This window comes from Dromiciops gliroides, chromosome 5, assembly GCF_019393635.1.
Source record: "Dromiciops gliroides isolate mDroGli1 chromosome 5, mDroGli1.pri, whole genome shotgun sequence".
In the NCBI taxonomy this organism is placed as follows: domain Eukaryota; kingdom Metazoa; phylum Chordata; class Mammalia; order Microbiotheria; family Microbiotheriidae; genus Dromiciops; species Dromiciops gliroides.
Window position 1 is genome coordinate 272,182,521 of NC_057865.1, and position 25,389 is coordinate 272,207,909.

Consider the following 25,389-nt stretch of genomic DNA (forward strand, 5'->3'; position numbering starts at 1 on the left):
CCTACAGAGTGGCTTCCTTGGGAGATCTAATCCTTCCAAGCCAGGAATGGCTAGGACCTGTTAGCCTGAAGAGTTTAGCTCAAACTAATGAGGCTTGTCTTATGATCTCTGCACGATGGTCACTAAATTCACATTTTCTGGTTGCTTTATTTAAAGGAACTCGAACAGAGTTATATTGATCCTAGCCATCACTGTTGCCATCCTTCTCTAGACTTCCCCATACCCACAACACTAAGCTCACTTCAATACTTAATAAGCTGCCCGTTTTCATTTGGACAAAATTTGAGTATGCCCAGTAAAGAACAATTGTCCTTTGCTCTAGTATTTCATAACAAAACAAAACATTCCTACATAGCCAGGTCTATCAGAACTAGGCCCTGTTTACTTGGTTCTGTTTAAAATATAACCAAAAGGGAGTTGTTCATAAAACAAGTTGTAAGAAACCCCCACCCCCCCCACCCTAGGGGGTGAGTTAGGCCAACCACTAATTGGTGATACGGGTTTAATTCTCCAAGTGACTAAGGCCAAGAAGAGCCTGTTTTCTGTCTCCCAGAGTCTTGTACGTGGCAGTGCTCAATAATATATGCCCAGCCCAACCTAAAAGAACCCCCCCCCTTTTTTTTTTTGGCGAAATGGTCTATCTTAATATCTAAAAGAATTAGCCCTGTAGGAATAACCTTTAAGAAGGCATATAATAACAAATGTACATAAAATGGTGTAACCAGAATTTTAGTGACAGTCTCATAAAAATCCATGATTAAAAAAAAAAAAGATAAAAAAGAATGAACACCAGTCTGAGGTAAACATTAAAAATTTAAAGACTCTTCTCTTAAAAAAACAAACCAAAAAACAAAAGAGCTGTATAAGAAAACTCCAGGTCCTTTAAAAAATGTTTAAAAGTTACCTACTGTCAATATACAAGTGTTAATTTATACCAACTTTGTTTCTGTAAAAAGAATGCTTTGTTTTGCTAGATACAAAATATATAAACATAGTGTACACTGATTCACAAGAGAAAGTACAAAACAAACCCCCTACCTCAGCCGGATTCAAAGCAGATTGCCCCAAGCCACTACAGGAAGCCACTGTCTTTGGATCAGCTCCTTCTGACACTCAGAGGAGGGCTGGCTTCTTCCCTGGCTGGCTGTGGGCTGGGAGACAGTAATTCAGGGGCAGAGAGTCTAGAATGTCCATCCTGAGGAGCTCGCTGGGTATAAAATAAGATGTAAGCTTGGGCCTTACACACTTCTTCCAGAGTGCACATGTTAAGCTTGGAATCATTGCAGTGTACCCAGAATCCTAAAAAGTTAGGTACATGATTAAAATTGTGCTACAGGGCAAATCCAAAATAATAACCATTTTATTGGAATTTCTTTTTTTCCTACTAAATGAGATGTTTTTCAGAATGACTAAACATTTGTTGCGTTGACACTAAAATTAATAATATTGCTTAAGAATATTCTCAATATTGAATAAACTTACTCTAATATTTTCATCTACCTTTAGTTTTAAAAAGTTTGTAGCATCAGTAATGAAACCCTGATTGAAGTGATTACATCTCACACTCTTCTTGATTACACAATATCTGAATCCTCTAATCAAAGCCTATTCTTTGTTACTGATTTAACTGAACTCACCAAGAGTAACTGGCAAACTCCTGACAAATCAGGGCACCTGGATCCACTTTATGGATGATCTGGGTTCTAAGTGCCCCCCACCCCCCAATGCCACTTGCTTTTTGGCAGCAACATGAGACTGGGCAAGTTCTAAGGAAGAAAGGGTCACAGCTCCAAACAGTGACCTTTTTGCTGATCAGACAATTCAAAGGAAACAGGCCAACTCCTTACTCTCCCCCCACCCCCCCAGTAGCCTTTCATTTAAGAAAGGGAACAATTAAATGATAGTCTCATCTTCTTAAATGTGGCATTCCCATTTCTGGCTTACCCATGTTATTCCTATTATCTACTGATACCATCTTGGGAAAAGCTAAAATGCTAATACTCCATGTGAATGACCACTAAACGGCCCTTACTGATGTCAAAGGAAAGTGGTTTCCTCTTCTGTAAAATAAAGGGTCCCTTTGGATTGGAAGACCTAAGGTCCAGTTCAGTTCTAATATTTATTCTGATGGCAAGTTCTGATACTACACGTTTTCTCTACCCAAGGTAACAGCACCAGAGGAACAAGCCAAACTTAGCAGATATGATGGCTTCTCTCTTTTTTTTTTTTTGGTGGGGCAATGAGGGTTAAGTGACTTGCCCAGGATCACACAGGATCCGGTCTGAGGCCGGATTTGAACTCAGGTCCTCCTGAATCCAGGACCAGTGCTTTTATGCACTGTACCACCTAGCTGCCCCTGATATGATGGCTTTTCAATGTGGACTTTATTCTAAGCCTTTTTACCAAATGCTTTGATCTTTTCCCCAAACAAAGCTCTAATAAGAAAAAAGGTTTTCAATCCCCACCTCCTTCAGAGTTGTAGCAGTAGGCAGTATAGTGTCCTGAGCCAAACCCTTTCCCATGATGCATGACGACAGCAGACAAATCATAGATGAAGCAGTCTGGTCTGAGGGACTTGAGAGACTCTCTGTAGCAATAGGGCTCCATGTTCAGAGTTTCATCAAAGCCAACGTGCACGCCTATCTTCTCTCTGTGATTACGCCCTGACCACCTGGGGGGAGATATGAGAAACAAAACACGCTACACATCTTGTCACGGTCATCCTACACCATAAAGAGTCTCATCAGGACCCGACAACTAAGTCACTACGATGGTAACCAACCAGAATTTCCTAGGGCCAATCATACAATAGTCACCTAAGGTCATGGGTGCCAGCACTACTATGACATCACTGATAGCAAGGTCGCCCTCCAGTTGTTCTTACGTGGCTTGCACTGGTTGTGTTCATGCAAACACTTAAATGATGTAAAATCAAAACTGTCTTTTCTCTCTTCCATACCTTGTCTGGTTAGATTCTCCCCATGATCAGAGAATCTGTAAGGTCTGATGTCTAATACAGGGAATTGACAGAAATGCACAAGACCAAAAGCTTTTCTCAATATATTAGTGGTCAAAGGACAGGCACAATTTTCAAAAAGAACTGTATACTATCAAAACTACACACGAAAAAAATACTCTTAAATCATTATTAAGAAAGTGCAAATAAGACAACTCAGATTTTCATAGGCCACTAAGGCAGCAATCGTTCAGGGGAGAAGGGGCTGAGAAAACACGCTAGACTAATGTGCTACTGTCCTGGGAAACAATGACGCAAGAAAAATGGCTATAAACTTTTCATACTCTTTTGAGCCACTTATCCCACTGTTATGTCTATGCCCCAAAGAGAAACACAGTAAAGATTCAGTATATACTAAAACGTTCACAGCAACATAACAGAGTAGGTGGAACAGCTGAACAATTATAGCATGTAAATGTAATCGAGTATTGTTGCACCTAAAGCAATGGGGAGCACAAAGGAACTCTGGGAAAGAAGCAGGAGATGACACAGTACTCCTTGACTTAAAAAGCACATGAAAAACACCAACAAACATGAATACAGATGAGTGGGAAACTGAACTGTTTCCTTCTCCTGCAGAGAAAGGGATTCAAAACATGGCAAGTTGTCAATTCCCTGCCTCTATGTTGGTTGGTTTTACTTAACTGGGGAAGAACACTGGAAAATATCGATACTTAAAATCACTTTTTTTTTCTAAAGAAAAGTCAGGTTGGCAGCCGACTTACCAGGCAAACATTCCTTTGACCACAGAGAGGCAGCAAAGCTCAATGAGTTTGGATTTGAGATCTCGGAGCTAGCTATTTCAGCACTATCAAGACTGGCTTATGCTCTGTGGTCCCCTACCTTCTAAATGGTCAGAGAGGCTCCCTAAGGGAAACAGCGAGATGCCAGCGGGGCATCCCTTCTTCCCCAGTGAACCAGATTCTATCTATGGCATTTGAGGCCTCATGGTTCTTCTGGGGAGGCTGAATGTAGGCCATTCTAAGATGCCACATACAGACTCAAAACCTGAATGTGAATCCTGGTTCTGCTACTTAATTCTAATGGTCACTTTATGTCTCTGGTCCTTAGTTTCTTCATCTGTAAATTGAGGGGAAAAACTAGGTGACTTCTAAAGTCCCACAGGGTTCTTACCCCCTCCCCTCCAGTTTAAGAATTCAGGAAGAATACTTATATCAAGAAGACAAATTACACCAGCCCACAGACATCTCCTTTCTAACTTTCATTTAAAACAATATCCACAGGGGGCAGCTGGGTGGCACAGTGGATAAAGCACTGGCCCTGGATTCAGGAGGACCTGAATTCAAATCCGACCTCAAGACACTTGCTACTCACTAGCTGTGTGACCCTGGGCAAGTCACTTGACCCTCACTGCCACCCCCCCCCAGTTAAAAAAAAAAAAGGTAAAACAATATCGACAAGATGAGCCTCTACATTATCCTAAGTCTTAGGTGACATATTAATTAGCAGAGGAATGGTATTCCAAGAGTAAGGTTTTTCCTTGAGAAAGAACCATCAGAATCTAGGTGAAGACAACAGATCTGGGGGAATATGGGCCTTAAGTTTCTCTTAGAATACAGAGGAATCCAAAAGATGCCAGTGCTGCTTGGAGCAAGAGAAACATGGAGTGCCCTAATCCAAAAGTAGGTCACAGGGTGGGGACAGGGGAACCCTTTCTCTCCAGATCACGGGGACAGCTTCTAAGGAACAGGATCGGTTCTTCAAATCAGATCAAGTCAGGAGGACAATGACAATTTCTCAGTGTGAGTCACTGACTCGTGGCCATAAATGATAGACTTAGCAGGTGTGTGGAGAGACTAAGGGGAAGATACAAAGCAAAGGGGGAAAAGTGAAGGGGAAGAAACAAGCATCTATCAAACACTTATGTGCCCGAACCTGTGCTGATTATCTCACACAAGCACAGGAGGGAGGTGCAAAGGTTCTTTTTATTTGACAGTTTCCTCAGCTTGCTCAGGACCATACTAGTGATGAGTGACCCTCTTAAGTTCCTGAGGCCAAATCTGAATTCAGGTCCTTCTGACTTCAAGCCTATCTGTGGTGCCACCAGCTGCATCTATCTGCCTTCAGAGAACTCACAGTCTAATTGGATATGTTGTATACACAGATGAAACCATGAAAATAAGACAGTATATGATATACTGTCTTATGTCAGTAGGATGTCAAACTGTGCAGCATATATTAAAGAATACGGTAAGTGAGAAGGGGGGGAGAGAAAGAGAGAGAAAGAGCATGCATGCGCAAATATTAACCCCTGAGGTTTTGGGCTTAAAGGGTGGGCATTTGGATTAGAATAGCACAAGCCAAGGCTTAGAATGAGGAATAGGAATGTCACAGAGAGGGTGGGAGACCCAGAAGTCTGGAGAGACCCAGTTGGACTGGATTATTAGCTAGGTGTGAAAAACTGGGAGAAAAGCACTCTGGTCCTAATGTTAAATTGAGGACTTCAGATTTGATCGATTAGATAAAAAGAAGCCACTATAGGTTTGAGCAGTGAAAGCTCTAGATGCTGATGGTAAGAACAAACTCCCCAAGAGTAAACACAACTTATCAGAGTGGGCCAAGCACAACAAATGTGCTACATTTATTTAATGAGCACAATGGCCAGAGTTGTCTATATACACACACTGAATTACACTGGATTAACCAATATCATTAGATCCAATATTAACATCTGGGTGAAGAGCCAGAAGCTAACAACTACAATCTGGTTAACATGGATTCTCACAAGCACACAATCTCAGCCTGCTAATGACACTTCAGATGATTTGTGTTCAGTTCTTTTTAAAAATGGTTCTGAATTGGGGCAGCTAGGTGGCGCAGTGGATAGAGCACCAACCCTGGATTCAGGAAGACCTGAGTTCAAATCTGACCTCAGACACTTGACATTTACTAGCTGTGTGACCCTGGGCAAGTCACTTAACCCTCATTGCCCTGCAAACCAAAAAAAACCCCCCAAAACCAACCCCACCCAGAAAAACAACAAAAGACTATCTACTGTGGAGAAAGGCCATGCGTTGAAGAAAAATAAGGCAGACAGAAAAATTATATAATAAAGTATATTTGCCTTTTTAAAAACCCCACAAGTAGAAACTGTGAAAGCACTGCATTTGTTGTGAAGATTTTTTTTTAAACAGAAGCAGCTTAAAAGACAGATCTGTGCCATCCCCGGCAAAACTAACCAAAGGCTCTACAATTTTTAGAACAGTTCAGTGAAAATCATCCTGAAATCGATCAGTTCTAAGAGATAAGGTTGGTTACATTGGGTAAGTTCAAAGTCCAAAACGTGCAGTTATAAGTAGCTGTCTCTGATACAGACCTGAACCGTTTAAGGTGTAGTCTCAGAACCTGAGGCAGCCGACACACCATAAGCTGTTTCTGGGCCTCTGTCAGTATAACTGGTTTCGAAGAAAATTTCCTGCGCTTTGCTTTAATGGAAAAAGCACAATTTCAACTTCAGACTAAGGTAAAGAAAAACTCACTGAAGAAAATTCATGGTTAAAAAAAATCTCATCGAACCTATTTATTCATGGAGGGAGAGGGGCTGGCCCTTACCCTGCCTAGTAGAGGCTGCTTTCCAAGAGCTCTGCTCCAAACTGAGAGCAACGTGCTTCTAGAGCCTTGCCCATTGAAAGCCATTCAGGACATGCAGGCCCTGGCAACCCCGGTATTCAACCTGAAAGAAAACTTGCCTCCCCTAATTTTGCTTTTTCAATATGGTACAAAGGACTTTTAACCCTCTTGGGGCCTATCAGTTTGAAGTCTCATGCCCCCTTCCAGTAACAGGTTCTAAACTGCTCGGGGAGAAAAAAAATCACCCAACACAAACTTGCCACAAGCCCGTGACTGCTTAACTCCTTCTTAGCCTCTCATTTAGACCCTATGGGATTAAAATCCTGGGTTACTTAAAAAACAGGACCCAAAAATCAAATGGTAATTATAGCAATACCCAATTTTTAAATATTTTTGTAGACAGTAGCTGATGCAGTGTCTCCAATTCAGAAGGATGTATCTAATTAGAAGGAGCTTGGCGGCAGGCAGCCACCCCTCCACATTACCACTGAAATCCTTAGAATCATCTTTGTGAGACACAGAAATGAAACATTGTTTTCAGGGCAGAAAAAATACCAACCCCAGGCCTATCACCACATAAATACAGATCAATTTTGTCAAGGGCAACCGAGCAAATCGCTCTTTCCATTTGCTGTGCTGCTGGTGAATCGAGAGTAGTGCTTGTTCCTTAACAGGAATCTTGATCTCATGCGTAGGTGGGTCTTCCCCACACCCAGACTCACCCTGCAGCGGTAGGCTGTAGTCCACCTCTTCAGCACATGCACTGTGACAACCCACTGTTTCCTCCCTCCCTCTGTCCCCTTCCTCTCCCCGTCCGCCCCCCCCCCTCTCTCTCTCACACACACACACACACACACACACACACACACACACACACACACACTCACACACACACACACACACACACACACACACACACTCACACACACACACTCACTCACTCACTCACTCACTCACTCTCTGGTCATTCCAGTGACCCACAGATTACATAGGGACCACTTAGCCCAGAAGACCCTACTCCCTCACTAAAGACAACCCTTAAGTAACTGGTGAAACTTTCCCCTTCTCCTGTATGTTTCTGCGCAAGACACAAAACACAGCTAAAATTACATACTGTCTTTACTCACTGTTACACTGGTCACACACATAAATTTTTCCTTCTAAAGCTTCAGTTTCTGTGAACTTGGCCAACATCTCCGTAACCAAGCAGGGATATTGGGCAGCCATTTCTTTTCCATTACAGTGGTATCTTTCCGGAAATTCCAGCGACAAGTCCCAGAACGGTTCGACTGTATTTGATTTATTATCACAAGCAAGACATGTAACCTGTAAATACAAATATTAAGTTAGTCTCTCCAAATATTCCAATGCCCTCTCCTGTTAGTAACAGTAGCATTAAAAGAAATATTTGGGGGCAGCTAGGTGGCTCAGTGGATAAAGCACCGGCCCTGGATTCGGGAGGACCTGAGTTTCAAATCTGACCTCAGACACTTGACACTTACTAGCTGTGTGACCTTTGGCAAGTCACTTAACTTTCATTGCCCCGTTAAAAAAAACCAAAAACAATTGGGAAAAAAAAATTTGTCCTGAAGATGTTCATAATGGGATCTACAAAAAAAGGTACTAGACAAGTTTAACAGAGAAAACATTCTTGATGCTTTTTTTTTGCCTTTAAAACACCTTTCCAAGCCTGAGAGAGCAATGGCAATAATACAAGACAAAACAGACCATTTTTATTACAGAGATGTAAAAAAGGTTTTGTACAAGGAAAATAACTGCAGAGAGAATAAGAAATTTCTCTGGTAGGGAAAATACTTGCATCAAATGTCAAGAGACTGACATCCTAGCTATATAAGAAACTCATTGCCTAATCTTGCCATTTCTCCTTTCACATCTCTGCTCTTTTTTTGGGGGGGGGGGGCAGTGAGGCAATTGGGGTCAAGTGACTTGCCCAGGGTCACACAGCTAGTAAGTGTCAAGTGTCTGAGGCCAGATTTGAACTCAGGTCCTTCTGAATCCAGGGCTGGTGCTCTATCCACTGCACCACCTAGCTGCCCCAGACATCTCTGCTCTTTCTACCTCTTCTCCCCACACACAACCTTAGGTCTGGGCCTCAGCACAGACATGACCATGCCAAGCCTTCCTCGGACTCCATCAGCTCCCTATTGTGTTCAGGACAAGTATGCACTCTTCTGTTTACCCTTTCAAGCCTGTCACAGCCGGCCCTAACCTCTACTTTCAGCCTCCTGGATGTCCCTCAGGAAGCCAGCCCAACTGCCGCTTTCCTCTCTGGTTTTTACACATGGCAATTCACCTCCTGTTCATGCTCTGAAATGGTTGTCTCCCTGGCCAGAACTCACTCCCTCTTCATCTCAGAACAGAGTTCCTTTCTGTAAAGACCACTATATGAAGGCTGTCTTCATCTACCCAACGACTTGCCCTCAACTCCCTTGTAGTCATAGATTTTGCTTTTGTTCTCTTTATAATATCCCACACATTTATTTATGTGAAAGGAGGGATTAAAACCACTTATCTCCAGTAGATGCTAAACAGATGCCTGCTGATTGACTGCAACAACACACTTGTAAAGGCCTAGAACGATATCCCAACAGGCAAGTGAAGTGGTCCTAAGACAGGTAAAGCTTTCAAGAGAACTGCAAGTTAGCGACTTCCACACAAAAGCAAGCTCTAAATTGCTAAGAAGTGCAAGTGAAACAAGTCTGAGAAGTTACCTATGACCCTACAAACTGACAAAGATCATAGAAAAATGGACACTGTCATGACTGGAGGGGCTGTGAGAGCAACAGGTGTGCCAGTGCACTATTGGTGGGGCTGTGACTGGCAAACAAGGAGTAATGCTATAAGAACTCCATACCTAGTAACACCCCTTTGCCCATGCTAAAACAGTCGGAGCAACACTTTGTGACTGAGAGTCAACAACCAGAAACAAAGCAGGTGCTTAGATACTGGCAACAGGTTGAATAACCATGGAATTTGCAGCAGAATATTACTGTGCAGTAAGAAAGGATAAATGAGGAATTCAGAGAAATGGGGTATAACTGTAAGAACTGATGCAGAGTGGGGTGCAGTGGATAAAGCACCGACCCTAGACGCAGGAGGACCTGAGTTCAAATCCGACCTCAGACACTTGACACTTACTAGCTGTGTGACCCTAGGCAAGTCACAAACCTCATTGCCCCGCCCCACCCCACCCCCTCAAAAAAGTCAGGGGTTTAAAACCAAAGAAACAAATACATAAATAAATAAAAATCGGCGGTTAAAAAAAAAAAGAACTGATGCAGAGTAAAAGAAGCAAAACAATATAAACAGATGACTGATGATTTAAAAATTGCTACAAGGAAGCCAAATTCTAAATAACTGAAAAACCAGTCATGGTCCAGGAGAAACAATAATGTAATGACAAGCCTCTGCCCTCAGGAAAAGAGAGGAAGGTTCTTACAAGGGCAGAACACAGAGCATTGGAAGGGGGACAGTCACTGGGCCGGCTGGGCTGTGGCTTCTTCAATTTTAATTTGTTATAAGGCCTGCTAGGGTGTGGGGAGGAAGAAGGTTCTATCCATAAAAGGACTGTGATTTAAGAACCATAAAGAGCCTGCTGCTATGAAAGGAAACGGCAGTTCAAAAGGACAATAAAATCTAGGATAAAGATAAAGTATCAAACTTCACTTTAATGAATTGGTAATTCATCCACTGTTGACTAAGTCCTTCATACAGAGCACTGCAGAGATCTGAAGGAGTCTGATCACATAGCACAGGAGAGCCCAGGTACCTTCAGAGAAGGGACACCAGGAAGGCTTCTCCCTTGCCAACACAGATCTCAAAGCCACAAGAGGGCTGAAAGCATGTGCTGAAGTCCTTAACACAATGGAGATGAGGATAAGGGAAAGAATAATGCTCAATCATACAAGCTCAAGCAGAGGGTTATCTCAGCGTACTCGACTCCGGTCAGATCAACACACCTGGAACATGCTGTTCAGTCCTTAGCACCCCATTTTAGGGAGAACATCAATACCTGAAATATGTTCAGAAAAAGGATGCCTAGGATGATAAAGAGGGCCTAGAAATCATTCCTTTCAGGCACTGGTTGAAGGACCAGAGTAACCAGAAGAATGTTCTCGTATAAAAGACTGATTGGACCTAGTTTGCCGCTTGGGCCCGGAAGACATTACAGAGAATTGTAATCTGGGCCTATGAAAAGGAAACATTCCTTCAAACATAACACACACACTGGGGCATACTGGGAATGTAGTGCCTGCCATTAGACAGGAGAGTTTGGGAAGCACAAGCTAAGGAATTTTACTTGATAAGCAACAGAGTCTCTGAAGGATTTTGAGCAGGAGTGGCGGAATGACCCTGCCTGGCAGCAGGGTGTTGGCTGGACAGGTAGTGCAGGAGATTTGGAGTGGGGTGAGTCCAGCTCTTACAGACTGGCAACAACAACAGTGGCTTCTATTTTGGCAATACCAGTGGGACTCCCTGAAATGGGAAGGACAGGAGATCCCATGAAGAGCAAAAGATGACAAAATCTGGAAATTAATAAAAAGTAAAGAACCGGGGAGAGTCAAAGAGTGCCGAGATCTCTTTAACAAGGCGGAGATGAAGAATGATAGCTGTAGGATCAAAAGGAAGATGCCATTTGTTTGGTTTGGAACAAGTCGACTTCAAGTCAGCCAGAAACACAAGCTAGAAAAGGTCCGATGAGCTCAGAACAGACAATAGAGAGCTGGACCTCTACAGCAAATCTATGACATTTTAAAGAGTGTCCAGGAAAGAAGGTTAAATGAATGGTGACAAGCACCCCTTCACCTCATGGGGCCAGGAAGAGGAAGAATCAGCAGAGGAGGAACAGAAGCAGCAGCTACAGACACACCACCATCCTGCTCATTCCCCCATAGGCAAACAACCTCAAGGAGCAATGAAGGATCAACAGTGCCAGGTTGTACACAAGGATGGAGAAGACTGAAAGGACCCACACATGCAAAAACATTTATAGCAGCTCTTTGTGATGGAAAAAATCTGGAAACTGAGGGAATGCCCGCCCACTGGGGAACGTTGAAATAATGAGCAGGCAGATTTCAGAAAAACCTGGAAAGACATTAACTGATGCTGAGTTCAGAGAGCACAACCAGGAGAACACTGTACATGGTAACATTGTGTGTGATGATCTTCTGCGATACACTTAGCTCTTCTCAGCAACACAAATGATCCAAGACAATTCCAAAAGTTTCATGATGGAAAACGCTCCCCACATCCAGAAAAAGAACTATGGAGTCTGAATGCAGATCAAAGCATACTATTTTCACTTTTTTTGGTTTTGTTTTTTTCATGGTTTTTCCCTTTTGTTGTTTCTTCTTTCACAACTTGACTAATGAGGAAATATGCTTAATAAGATTGTACATCTATAACCTGCTTGCCATGTTAAGGAGGAGGGAGAGGATGGAGGGAGAAAAATATGGAACCCAAAATTTTATAAAAAATGAATGTTGGGGGGGGGCAACTAGGTATCACAGTGGATAGAGCACCGGCCCTGGAATGAGGAGTACCCGAGTTCAAATCCGGCCTCAGACATTTGACACTTACTAGCTGTGTGACCCTTGGCAAGTCACTTAACCCCAATTGCCTCACCAAAAAAAAAAAAAAAAGAATGTTGATGACTAATGCGGAAATATGTTTAATGTTACTGTATATATATATATATATAACCTATATTAGATTGCTTTCTGTCTTGGGGAGAGGAGAGGGAAGGAAGGGAGAGAGAAAAATTTGGAACTAAAAATCTTATGAGAACAAATGTTGAAAACTATCTTTACATGTAACAGGAAAATAATAAAATACTGTTATGATTTTAAAAAATAAAACAGTAAGTAAATAAATAATGAATGAATGAATGTTGAAAATTACTTTTACATGTAATGGAAAAAGTAATACAATTTTTTTTAAAAAAGGACTGAAGACACCACTTAAGCAGTTTGGTAACCTCTGAGACAACAGTTCCTAGCAGCTACTAGACAAGCCAACGTCTGCATTTCATCCATAACTTAACAAAACAGAGGGAAATAGGTGCCTGGATAATAGATATAAAACCAGAAGATTTCCAGTGGATCACCTAATCCATCATCCTTACGTTGAAGATGAGGAGCAGAGAAAATTCCCCTACATAGATACAAAGCAGCAGAGCCAAGATTTGAGCCTTGGTCTCAATGTTGTACTTTTGTACTATTCAATGAGGATGTATATGATGGTGGTAGTACTACTGGTGGTGGAATGTGTGGCTCAGAGTTACTTTTAAAATGTATAGCAAAAATCAAATTTATATGAATCCAAGTCATTCCCCAATTAAGAAATGGTCAAAGTATATGGACAGGCAGTTTTCTGATGAAGAAATCAAAGCTATCTATCCCCATATGAAAAAATGCTCTAAATCACTATTGATTAGAGATGCAAATTAAAACAACTCTGAGGTACCACCTGACACCTATCATTTTGGCTAATATGACAAAAAAAGGAAAATAATAAATATTGGAGAAGCTGTGGGAAAATTGGAACACTAATGCATTGTTGGTGGAACTGTGAACCGATCCAACCATTCTGGAGAGCAATCTGGAACTATGCCCAAAGGGCTATAAAGCTATGCATACCCTTTGACCCAGCAATACCACTTTTCGGTCTTTTTCCCAAAGAGATCATAAAAAAGGGAAAAGGACCCACATGTACAAAAATATTTGTAGCTGCTCATTTTGTGGTAGCAAGGAATTGGAAATTGAGGGCATGCCCATCAACTGGGGAATGGCTGAACAAGTTGTGGTATATGAATGTAATGGAATTCTATTGTGCTGTAAGAAACAATGAGGGGGCAGGTAGGTGGGGCAGTGGATAAAGCACTGGCCCTGGATTCAGGAGTACCTGAGTTCAAATCCGGCCTCAGACACTTGACACTTAATAGCTGTGTGATCCTGGGCAAGTCACTTAACCCCCATTGCCCCACAAAACAAAACAAAAAACAAACAAAAGAAAAATGAGCAGGAGGAGTTCAGAGAAACCTGGAAGGACTTGCATGAACTGATGATGAGTGAGATGAGCAGAACCAGAAGAACATTGTACACATTATCATTAACATTGTGTGTTGATCAACTGTGATGGACTAGATTCTTCTCACCAATGCAATGGTACAGGAGAGTTCCAGGGGACTCATGATAGAAGGGGAATCTCCAAATCCAGAAAAAAAAAGAACTGTGGAGTATAGATGCTGATGGAACCATACTATTTCTTTTGTTTTTGGTGCTGTTGTTTCTCTATTTTGAGGTTTTTCCTCATTGCTCTGATTCTTCTCTTATAACATGACTAATGCAGAAATATGTTTAATATTTTATATATATATATATAACCTATATCAGATTACCTGCTGTCTAGGGGAGGGAAGAGGGAGGGAGAAAAATCTGAAATTAGAAAACTGGTATATCTTTTGACTTCATGCATTTCTTATTGTCTCTTGGGGAATCTTCTTGCAAAACCTTTCCAAGGTTGACAATTCCACTTGCTCCATGTGGAACCCACTCATGTCTGTCTTTCTGGTCTTGTCTATTTCCCTGGGCTTTGGCATGCCGGTTTCCTCCAATTAACTCCCACCCCAAGTCTCCATCCCATGCTACCTCCATAATCTACTATTAATCTTAACTGATTGAGTGCATGTTACTTCATTTCTACCCCCATTGCACAGATATTCAACACTTGCTATCTATGTGGCTTTGAGCTGGTCATTTTTACTTCCATGGGAGCCTGTTTCTTCATCTGCAAGATGAAAGTAAGGTTAGGTTAAATGGCCTAATACCCATTCCGGCTCTATATCTATGAACTTATAAACCCATGACATAGGCAGAGATCTTATGAATTCAAAGATTCTTAGAATTGGAGGGAGCCTGAGAATCCATCTTCCTTATTTTACATATGAAGAAATTAAAGCCCAGAGAAATCAAATGATTTGCCCAAAGCAGAGATGAGATAACACCCACTCAATCAAGGCCTTGGACACAGACCTTCTGAACCCCACTTCAATGTTCTTTTCAGCACAGTATGCTACTACGAGAAATAAGACTAAGGCTAAGCAAGATCAAGCAGTGGGCAGATAAGTAAAGATCTTTAATGAAAAGTATGAGTATCTCTTTCGTCCCTGCTTTGGGATACTCACGTCTCTATGACATTGTTACAGCATGGACTTCCTAGTTCTCCTTGTATAACCCTGAGGAAATACTGGAGAAATTTTCAAAGGCTGTTATTGTAAATACTGCAAAAATTGCAAATTCGAGACTGGTTATGATCTCAATTCGACAGAGAATTATTAAGCACCTGCTAAGTATAAGGTCCTCTGCTTTTGCTGGGAACAAAATATGAAAAATGGCACTGTCTCTACCCTTAGGAAGCTTATCATCTAATAGGGAAAATGTAACGTATACAAATCATTATGCTCTTAGGTAGAATGGGATGTGGGCAAAAAAAAAATAGAAAACTGGTATAAAGAAATGTTGAGAACTATCTTTACATGTAACTGGAAAAAATACTTTTATCAGAAAAAAAAGACAAAGAAAAAAATATACTCCATCCACCTGCTCTTAAAAAAAAAATGTATAGCAAGAGGGGGCAGCTGGTGGCACAGTGGATAAAGCACGGGCCTTGGATTCAGGAGGACCTGAGTTCAAATCTAGCCTCAGACACTTGACACTTATTAGCTGTGTGAACCTGGGCAAGTCACTTAACCCTCATTGCCCTGCAAAAACAAAAAACAAAACAATAAAACGCATAGCAAGAACAAGAGAGCTGGTGGACAACAGCCCATTAATTTTTGGGGGTGGGGTGGGGCAATGAGGATTAAGTGACTTGCCCGGGGTCACACAGCTAGTGAGTGTCAAGTGTCTGAGGCTGGATTTGAACTCAGGAACTCCTGGATCCAGGGCCGGTGTTCTATCCACTGCGACACCTAGCTGCCCCACAGCCCATTAATGTTAAGCTATCTTAAGCAAGGCACAGCCAAGTTAGATGTGGTCCTTCTGATGGATTTTCATCAAGGAGCAGGCAAGAGTTCCAGAGGATGGGCAGACATATATGGGTTTCAAAGACTGCTAGAGGAAATATCTGTATTTTCAAGGAGATAACTGCTAGAGGATTAGCATATTTACTGTGTCATTTTCTCAAATCCACTGGAGTATTAGCATATTTACTGTCATTTTTTCATTTTCAGATTTTCTGTTTATAAAAATATAATTGACTAGCATGCCATTAGACTGCAGACATTTCTTACCCATGTTTATGCCAAGTTTGTATTCATTTTTCTCTCTGTAAAGCCACATCTTTGTTCTTATTGGACATAAAAAAGACTTGTCTGTTAAACATTCCCATAAAATATATCTCATAAATCTGTTTATCTCCCTTCCAAAGTGCTTCGATTAGAGTGGGTTTTCTTTTCTATAAAGCCCAGCAGGCTTTTATACCACATTTCAGATAGGGTTGTACTATTTTCCTATCTTTAAAATAGTGCATGATATCATCAGGCATTATTTATGGAAGTCACAGCACCAAATCCGAAGGACGCATCTTAAGGGTCAGAAGAAATTTAACCCAAGATAAAAACTCATTCTGAATATACCTAAAGATGATCAAGATTGTGCTCAATTTTCCACAGGCCCCATACAAGTTAACACTAGAGTAAGATACTAAAAAGTATCCAAAATAACTTCATAAGATTCTCAGTGTGTAGTTTTTAAGAGGACACTGAAGCCTGAAATGGAATACACTGGGGACACTGTCCAAAATGAGGTAAGCAATGAGGGTGCCGGGTAATGTGACTGTCATTGCACCACTTTCATTCACTTTGGAAATGCACATTCCAAGCCTTCACCCTCACTCTGCCTCCCCAAACAGTTGATGTTAATTAAACTGTGGCTCTCTGAAGCAGGAAGTAATTTCAGAAAACCTCCCCATTATCCCCTAAATCCACTAGTGATAGGGTGTTTTAAGCAGGAAGAGGCAAACATGCCATCCAAAGGAGGGTAGAGCATTCTTCTGTGGATCCGAACAGCAAAGTGTGAGAGATTATGTGTCCTTCTTACGCTCACAATGCAAATGTACACACTGGTAGCTAGGAAGATTGCACTTTATCCAGGTTTTTCGCAAAGTTCCAAGGAAACAAAGAAAAAAAGAACATTTGACCTATAACAAATTTAGGTTACTAAGCTTGAGGTTCACTTTCTTCTACCAAACTCTTCTACCAAACTCATTCCTGCCTTCTACAACCCAACAGTGGGGCTGGGATTTCTGCTTTCCTCAATCCTCATCCTCACTTATTCCACCCCATTCCCTCTCTATCCAGGGAGCACCTGATAACATTTACTCCAGAGATTTGCAACCCAAGACAAGTACTCCTTCTTTCTCGGTGATGCTAAACTGCAGTTGAATGACTTTACAACATGGGCACATGCAAACGAGACCAATAACTAAGCTGTAAATGTTTTATAACTGGTGTTATTTTGTGGTTCTGATATGTACTTGAACGGCAGAATGAAATCATTTCTATTTCTCCCTTGAATTTGTGAAAACAGATTCTGACCTATCAAACCACAACAAAGCAAAGTCCACCGCAGAGCAGTCCCAAGAGGAGACAAAGCTATTCTCGCAAGCTAACTGGCTCCAGCTTCCCCTGCATAGCTTCTTGGTCCCACAACCTAAGGGGCACACGGAGTCCCAGGCAGGAGTCTGGGCCAGAGTGCCTCTAAGACCTCAGAGTCATCACAGGCTACTCTAATGACCCAATGCATTTCCATAGGGAAACAAGGAGGAATGTATGCGGGGAAGCTCCCTGCTGTTGTACCCTCCGACTACATCTTTGCTGAGTCAAGGAAAAATAAACCTATTTGTTACCTATTCGTTAACTTTCAAGTGGCTCTTTCCATCCCAGCATCAAACCCTAACCCCGTGCTCACTTCAGGGCCGCCTCAGACGCGTGGTGTACTTACGGTAGGTGGGGAGGGGGGGACAGTGGGACACTGCATGGCCCCCAGTGCCAAGAGTTCTGATCCTGTATGGGACCTCAGCCAGGGGTGCCAGAAGCTGCTAAGGAAGGTAAACAAAGTGGGCAATATAGGATTCCCTGGTTGCTGCCGACTCTAAGTTGGTCTGCCATTGTACTAAGACTCAAAGTAAATTGAGCCATATTATTTATCAGCATCAAGAACCTTTGATTTTCAGGGAATATACAGTGAAAGAGAAAGGGAGCTAATCAAGCTGGTGGCTTCAAAAGTGAAGCCATCTTTCCTGACGGGGCTAATGGGCCCCAGCCAAGAACCCACCTATGGTCTCTGACCCAGAAATGGCAGCTTCTGCTGGGATGGGGAGCCCCGAGAAAGGAGGAGGAGAGAGCCCAGCACAGAGATCTGGCAACTCCCACCTGGTTAAGAAAGCTCCAGGCTCACCCTCTCACTGCTCCTGGGAAAAGGAGACTTGAGGCCCTTAGGGAACAAATCTGTTCCACCAAGCAGTGAGGGCGGTTGCTAGAGAAGCTCAAAGAAAAAGCAGATGAGTTACTACAGCAATGAGTCTGGGGGAGGGCCTGGTCTAATGGAGTCAGGGCTGAGCAGCTTCTGCAACTGACTTAGACGGGCTGAGGGGGGAGCTCTCCGAGGATGTGCTTTTACAAAAGCAGTTACATTTATGAGAATCTCCAAATGAAGGATGTTCCTTGTCCCTTTTTGGGCAGCAAGGCTGAGCAGCGATAGAGCTCTGGGTCTAGAGTCAGGAAGATCTGACCCTTCTCCCCCAGGGAACACTTACTAGTGTGACTCTGGGCAAGTCACTTAACCAGATGAAGAATGCCTGAGGCGTTCTTCATCTGTAAAATGGGGATAATAATAGTACAACCTCCCAGGTTGTTGTGAGAATGTGCTTTGCAAACCAACAAGTGCTATATAAATTATATCATTATATTACACATAAAAATATTATTATATAAATAATAATTATAAATCATAGAAATCCTATTAATAAATTGTTGTTATATATTAATAATATTGAGATAAGGAGTTCTTTCACACCTGACCTCAGAGAGATGAATTCCAATAGCAATCAATGGACATCTGCAAGGGAGGGGGTGAAATTCCTAAAGGAAATGGGTTTGCTAGATTAGACTCCCCTCCACTGCCTGCCATACCCCATGCCCAGCTTGTCTTAGGATCAATTAGATCCTTTCTTCTACGTAGAGCTCCACCCAAACGGCGGCAGATTTTAGCTGCTGCCCAACACCCAGCCATGCAGGTGTGGGTTGATCAACTGGTGAAGACTGAGTAAGAAGGTGGGCTACTTAAGACTTGGGAAAATACTGCTGTCAGTGTGAATAGGCACTCTGTGAAAGGAGGGAGGGGAGAAGGAATCAGAGTCTGTCACCTAGTAAGGTGGCCAACGACTGTCTCCCAGAGGGAGTTTTAGGTGTGGCTCCTGAAACTACATAGGGTTGATAAGAAAGCACATGCCGGCCAGTTCTTAGGGGTGCCAATGAAAGTGTACAAAGAAATGGAGCATGGGCGGGGTTCAGAACTACCCCAGCCCCTTCAGAGGGCTCTGTACACCCTGAGGAGGTAGCTCAGGTCTCCCCTCCAACTGGAAGGCTTCCTTTCCTCTAGGACCAAATGGACAACTCCTTCCCAGGGTTCAGGGGCCCCAAGAGGTAGGTGGGAGACATCTTGCTTTCTAACGGCATGGAGGAGTTGAAACTGTTGACATACAATTTTGGTGGGGATGCAGTCACTTGGAAGAAGGGCATCTTCTTTCAGAGTCACTGCGGACGGGAAAGCGGGAGCAATCCCTCCAGGTTTTGGCAGGTGAGGGGGTGGTGGTACAGAGAGAACTGGTATCAAACTAAATCCAAGGACAGGTTACATTCAAAAGGCTAATGACCTCTCAGCCACTTTACTCCAGACAACCAGATTCATGATCAAGAACTGACTGTACAAGAAGTGGCCAGGCTATGGCCCACGTTGCCGCAGCTGCTCTTGCTCCTTGTAAGCAGCCCCTCATATTGGGAGGGGCCACGCTGCCTCGGGACGTTCCCAGGGCTGCTCCAGTTCATCTTCGCCCCCTGCATTAGGAGACCATCACCCACCACATGGACCCAACTGTTGAGATCTGATCCTTTCCAAGTTTAGGAAGGAGAGGAGGAAAACGGCAATTCAGAGGGGAGAGGGAAAGGTCCATAATCCCACCCCCCTCTTCTCTTTAATATCCCTGCCCATGCCAGGAGGACTGAGAGGTCAAACAGCCAGGCCACATTCCTCGCACAGTCAGCCAAAACCAGATTAAAATGTAATTGGGAGGGGCAGCTAGGTGCCGCAGTGGATAGAGCACTGGCCCTGGAGTCAGGAGGACCTGAGTTCAAAGCCAGCCTCAGACACTTAACACTTATTAGCTGTGTGACCTTGGGCAAGTCACTTAACACCAACTGCCTCACCAAAAAAAAAATGTAATTGGGAAATATTTAACAAAATAAATAAAAATACCCCCCAAAGTAGGTATCACATTCTAAACTCAATCAACATTGCAGCCCTGAGGCCCTTTTCTATTTCAGCTGGACATCACTGGCCTAGAGCAGTGAAGTCCAAAGTGACTGCCCAGGGTCCCAGGGTCCCATGGCCAGGCCGTAATCAGAGGCAGAACTCAAACCCATGTTTTTTGGACCTCGAGGCCCACTTTCAATCCACTAGGCCATCTGGCCTCTCAGAGAACATCTTTATGGATGGAGAAAACAATTTCCCCCAACAAAGTTCACTTATAAAACGGAATGAAATGTGATTGTAAAACTAGGCCTAACAAATGGCACAGGAGGCCAATGAGAACAAGATGGCAGTATTAATGTCAAAGAACATTTACTATGTAACTAAAAGTTTGGCACCACATAGAATCATTCGTTACACCTCTATAAAAGGCAGGAAGTAATTACTGAAACTCACAGGTATAGATACTCTCAAATTAATTACATATAGAACCTGTAAAAGTAACTTCAAAGAAACTTGCTAGAAAAACATAAAATGCCATAATCACCATGAAGGCTGAATGCTAATGAGGGAGAGCCTGTGGAGGAACAGAGAACAAAAGCAAATGTTTTAGGGGCAGCTAGGTGGCACAGTGGATGGAGCACTGGCCCTGGAGTCAGGAGTACCTGAGTTCAAATCCGGCCTCAGACACTTAACACTTACTAGCTGTGTGACCCTGGGCAAGTCACTTAACCCCAATTGCCTCACAAAAGAAAAAAAAAGCAAATGTTTTAGTACAGCCTTACAGCAGGTGAAAAATCAGCTTCTTTTAAGAAAATGGAGAGCCTTCCTTATTTCTCCACCAAGTCCAAACACACTGTTGGAGACATTTTCAAGTCTATAGACCAACAGTTCTCTATGCTGTCAAAGCATTACAGGACACAAGACAGAAATGGCTCTTAAAGCCCATCTAATCCAGCCCTGAAACTGGGCATTGAACTGATAAGAGAACTGAGGCAGTGACCAAGATTACGAAGATCTTCTTTTGCCTGGATATTTTTTTTTTTTGGTGGGGTTTTTTTGGTGAGGCAATTGGGGTTAAGTGACTTGCCCAGGGTCACACAGCTAGTAAGTGATAAGTGTCTGAGGCTGGATTTGAACTCAGGTCCTCCTGAATCCAGGGCCAGTGCTCTATCCACTGTGCCACCTAGCTGCCCCAATATTTATTTTGACCTCAATGAATTTTGTCAAGTTAATAAGCATTTAAGTGCTTACTATGTGCCAAACATTGTGTTAAGTGCAGGGGAAACAACGAAAGGCAAAAATAGTTCCTTTCTTCAAAAGGAGTCCATTCTAATGGACTTAATTCTGCAACATCTTGTCAATTTTATCACTCCCACTACCCACAATTCTACCTCATAATCATCTTCATAATAACCCCAGGTTCAAAATATCTTCCATTCTTCTTCTTTTTTTTGGGGGGTGGGGCAATGAGGGTTAAGTGACTTGCCCAGGGTCACACAGCTAGTAACTATCAGGTGTCTGAGAACAGATTTGAACTCAGGTACTCCTGAATCCAGGGCTGGTGCTTTATCTACTGCGCCACCTAGCTGTCCCCTAAAGCAGTCTTTTTGACCTGAAATCTTCTTTGCTTAATAATTCTACAGAATTCAGAGTTCTCTATTTGGAATGGCATACTTAATCAAGCTTCCCAAAACATTAACCAAACTGAAAACTGAAAACAACAATACAACAAAACAATTCGTACCTGACTAAGAAGTTGTCCATGAAAGATGGTATTCACCACATTCAAAACCTGTTTGATAAGTTTCTTTTGAGAACTGGGGATGAGGGCTGGATACCTGGTCCCCGTCGTCTCTAGTTCATGCTGTACTTTATCCAAAAGTTCACAGAGGAATTCCTGAGCGTCTTGTTGGGCATAACCACGGAATGCTGGTATCAGCCTCCACACTGAGTGTAACATGGCAAATGGGGACACCAACGCCCATTTTCCAGACCACATAACTTGAAAAAGAGTATGCAGTTCGTGACAAAGAGAAATGTATTTGGAACTCGGCTCCCTGGGCTGAATAAGTTCCATGCTCCGGCTTTTAGATGCCCCACCACTTAAACCTGAAGACAGACTTGGCCGTCTAGACCCAGGAGAGCCTTTATATTTTTCTTGATTTTCTTTTATGTGGAACACAGAATCTGTGACTGGTGGATGTTTACAAGAAGATCTAGTCTTTCCACTAGCAGCTGTAGCCAACAATTCTTGAGTTTGGTTCAGATCCAATTTTAAAAAACATTGCCGAAAAATAAGTAAATGACTTAATACCTGCAAAATAGAATTCATATAGCAGGTATTACCCAAATTCCTCAATCCTGTTACCCCGGGAGTCACTGTTGGTCTTCGTTTGATAGGGGAATCACTCACTTTTTTAAATCTTGTTTCATGTGAGGTAGACGCTTTTTTACCAGTCATCGGTGATGCCGGGCTCTGGGCAAGTTTCTTTATAGGGAACATTTCCAAAACACCAGATCTGGCAAGGCCTTGCAAGCGTGAACTTTTCCTTGGAGGCATTCTCTCCATTTCTGCCTTAAACTGACGCTTGAGTTCTTGTCGTCTCCTCCTTGCTTCTTCTCTCTTCGCTTCTGCTTCCTCCTCAAGTCTTTCTTCTTCTAATCTCCTTTTCCCAATGGGAGTTTGTTCAAACCAAGATCTAAATACCTTGCCCATTAGCATCCGCCTCCTATGCCAAAGAGCAGTGAACATTTGATCTTCGTTTCGAAGGAGAGCTTGGGCACCACCATGTGAAGGGTAAGAGTCATCACTGGTACCCATAGAGCGTAAAGTCCTCCCACTTCGAGTAGTGCAGTCATAATTCTGACTTTTGATTGCGCTCAGTGTGCTCCGCAGTAATTTCAAGTCACCAGTTGCATTATCATTGAGAACGTAGTCATCACAAAGATAACAGAAAACATACAACTCATTCACCTCCAATGCTACTGGATGGCTACTGTCCTGAAAGTGCTTGAGTGCATGTTCTTCGATGTATCTTCCACATGCCACATGAGCACAGCTAAGGCAAGCCCACACCGAATCTGTAGTATTACAATCCACACAATGCCATTTTTGAGGATTGAGGATGGAATGATCTTGAGCGAGCCGCAGCCGCCCAACATGCTTGCATTTATCCATTGTTAATATTTATGTAGTCTAGCTGAGAAATACATAATCCGATTGAGTTTTTGTCCATAACTTGGATCTGAAAACTAAACACAAAAGAATATCAGTTTCGAATCCAATTAAAACATATTTTTAGTACAAAGGTCATTTTTCCATTTTAGAAGTGCTACTGAGCAATGCGTGTCTTTCCTATTTCTGATCTGTTTGTCAAAGTAACAGGTGGTCCCCTTACTTTTTCTAGCCTTTATTTCATTGATCTCCCCCATCTACTCTTCTTCCTTGCTTCCTCTCTCAACCATTAAAAAAAGCACTCTTCATTTAGTCCTATTACTAATGACTAACACTTATGTGGGGAGAAGCTTTACATGCATTAACTCATTTGATCACCTTATTGACTCTCCCTTAAGGTATCCATCCATCTATATGTCTCTCCTCACTTTCTCAGCCAAATCAAACTTCTAAAGAAAGCCATCCTTTACTTTTCATCTTCAATTCTTCTCCTACTCAATACTCAGGAAATCTGGCTTCTAATTTCAATCAACTGAAATTGCTCTCTCCAAGGTTACCAATAATCTTTTAATTGTCAAATCCATTGGCTTCTCAGTCCTCATTCTTTCTTGACCTCTCTATAGCAACTGATGCTGTTCATTATATCCTCCTCTCTTTCTTACTTTCTCTTCCTGGGGTTTTCATTACACTGCTCTGTACTGGTTTACTATCTCCCAACCCATTCCTCAGTCTCTTTGCTGAATTAACATCTAAATCCTGACCTCAGCACTCCCTCAGCAATTGTAACCCAAGGCTCTATACTGGTTCTTCTTCTCTACCCACTCTTTTTGGTGATCTCACCAACTCCCATCAGCAGTTCAACTGTCATCCTTGGCAGATGACTCCCAGACCCTAAACATCTAGTTCTGATGTTTCTCCTGAGTTCCAGTTCCACCTCACCAACTGCCTATTGAACATTTCCAACTGCAAGTCCCACAGGAATCTCAACCAGAACTCATTATCTTCCCCCCAACCCACCCCCACACCGTCCTTTCTTCCCGAATTCCCTAATTCTGTCAGAAACACCAAACTCCTTGCCACCTAGGCTTCCAACCTCAGTTACCCTCGGCTCTTCATTCCAGCAAGTTACCAAGTCTCATAAATTCTACATTCCCATCTCTTGCTACTATCCCCTTTCCTCTACACATAAGGCAACAATCCTAATTCGGGCCTATATTACTCTCACCTGAACAAAAGGTCACCTTCTTTTTAATCTAACTATATTATATATGTACCTATTGAGTAATATACCTCCCCAAACAGATCCATGAGCACACTGTTGGTGAAGCTATGATTTCACCTACTCATTCTGCAAAGAAATCTGGAACTATGCTTAGAAAATTACCATACTGATAAAACCTTTTGACCCAGCTAACATCACCGCAAGGCCTATATCACCAATGAATTTTTTAAAAAGGATCTTTATGTATAGAAATATCTGTAGCAACTCTTTTCATGGTAGGCAAAAATTGGAAACTAATGCTCTTCTACTGGAGTATGGCTAAACAAATTGTGGTATAAAAAAACAACGGGGGGGGGGGGGCAGCTAGGTGGCATAGGGGATAAAGCACCGGCCCTGGATTCAGGAAGACCTGAGTTCAAATACGGCCTTAGACACTTGACACTTACTAGCTGTGTGACCTTGGGCAAGTCACTTAATCCTCATTGCCCCACAAAAAAACCCAGCCCCACACAAAGGAATATTACTGTATCAAAAGAAATGATGAAATGGATAATTTCACAAAGGAAACCAGGAAGACCTTTATGAACTGATGAATGGTAAAGAGAGCAGAACTGAAACAATGCATACAATAGTAACAGCATTATAGAGGAAAAACATCTTTGAAAGAAAGGCTGGAGCACCAATAAAGTGATAAATCACAAGTTTAAAGGAATGAAAATGAAATATTCCACTCATCTATTAACAGAGGTAATCAACTTGAAATATAGAGACATGCATTTTTTTGGACATGGCCAATGCAAAAATTTATTTTGCCAGACTAATATATATTAAG

At 42.4% G+C, this 25,389-nt stretch overlaps 1 protein-coding gene across 2 annotated transcripts in view; it reads right to left on the reverse strand.

Annotated features, from left to right (window-relative positions):
- Positions 1–782: 782 nt before the first annotated feature.
- Positions 783–25,389, reverse strand: part of USP44 (ubiquitin specific peptidase 44) — a 42,264-nt gene continuing 17,657 nt past the window's right edge. For both annotated transcript variants that reach the window (XM_043969340.1, XM_043969339.1), the window contains 5 exons: positions 21,905–23,412; positions 7,735–7,933; positions 6,354–6,462; positions 2,466–2,671; positions 783–1,299 (listed from right to left, as the gene is read on the reverse strand). In XM_043969340.1, coding sequence (XP_043825275.1) covers positions 1,097–1,299; positions 2,466–2,671; positions 6,354–6,462; positions 7,735–7,933; positions 21,905–23,338 — 2,151 coding nt within the window. In that variant the 5' untranslated portion in view covers positions 23,339–23,412 and the 3' untranslated portion in view covers positions 783–1,096. The remainder of the gene's footprint in view (positions 1,300–2,465; positions 2,672–6,353; positions 6,463–7,734; positions 7,934–21,904; positions 23,413–25,389) is intronic.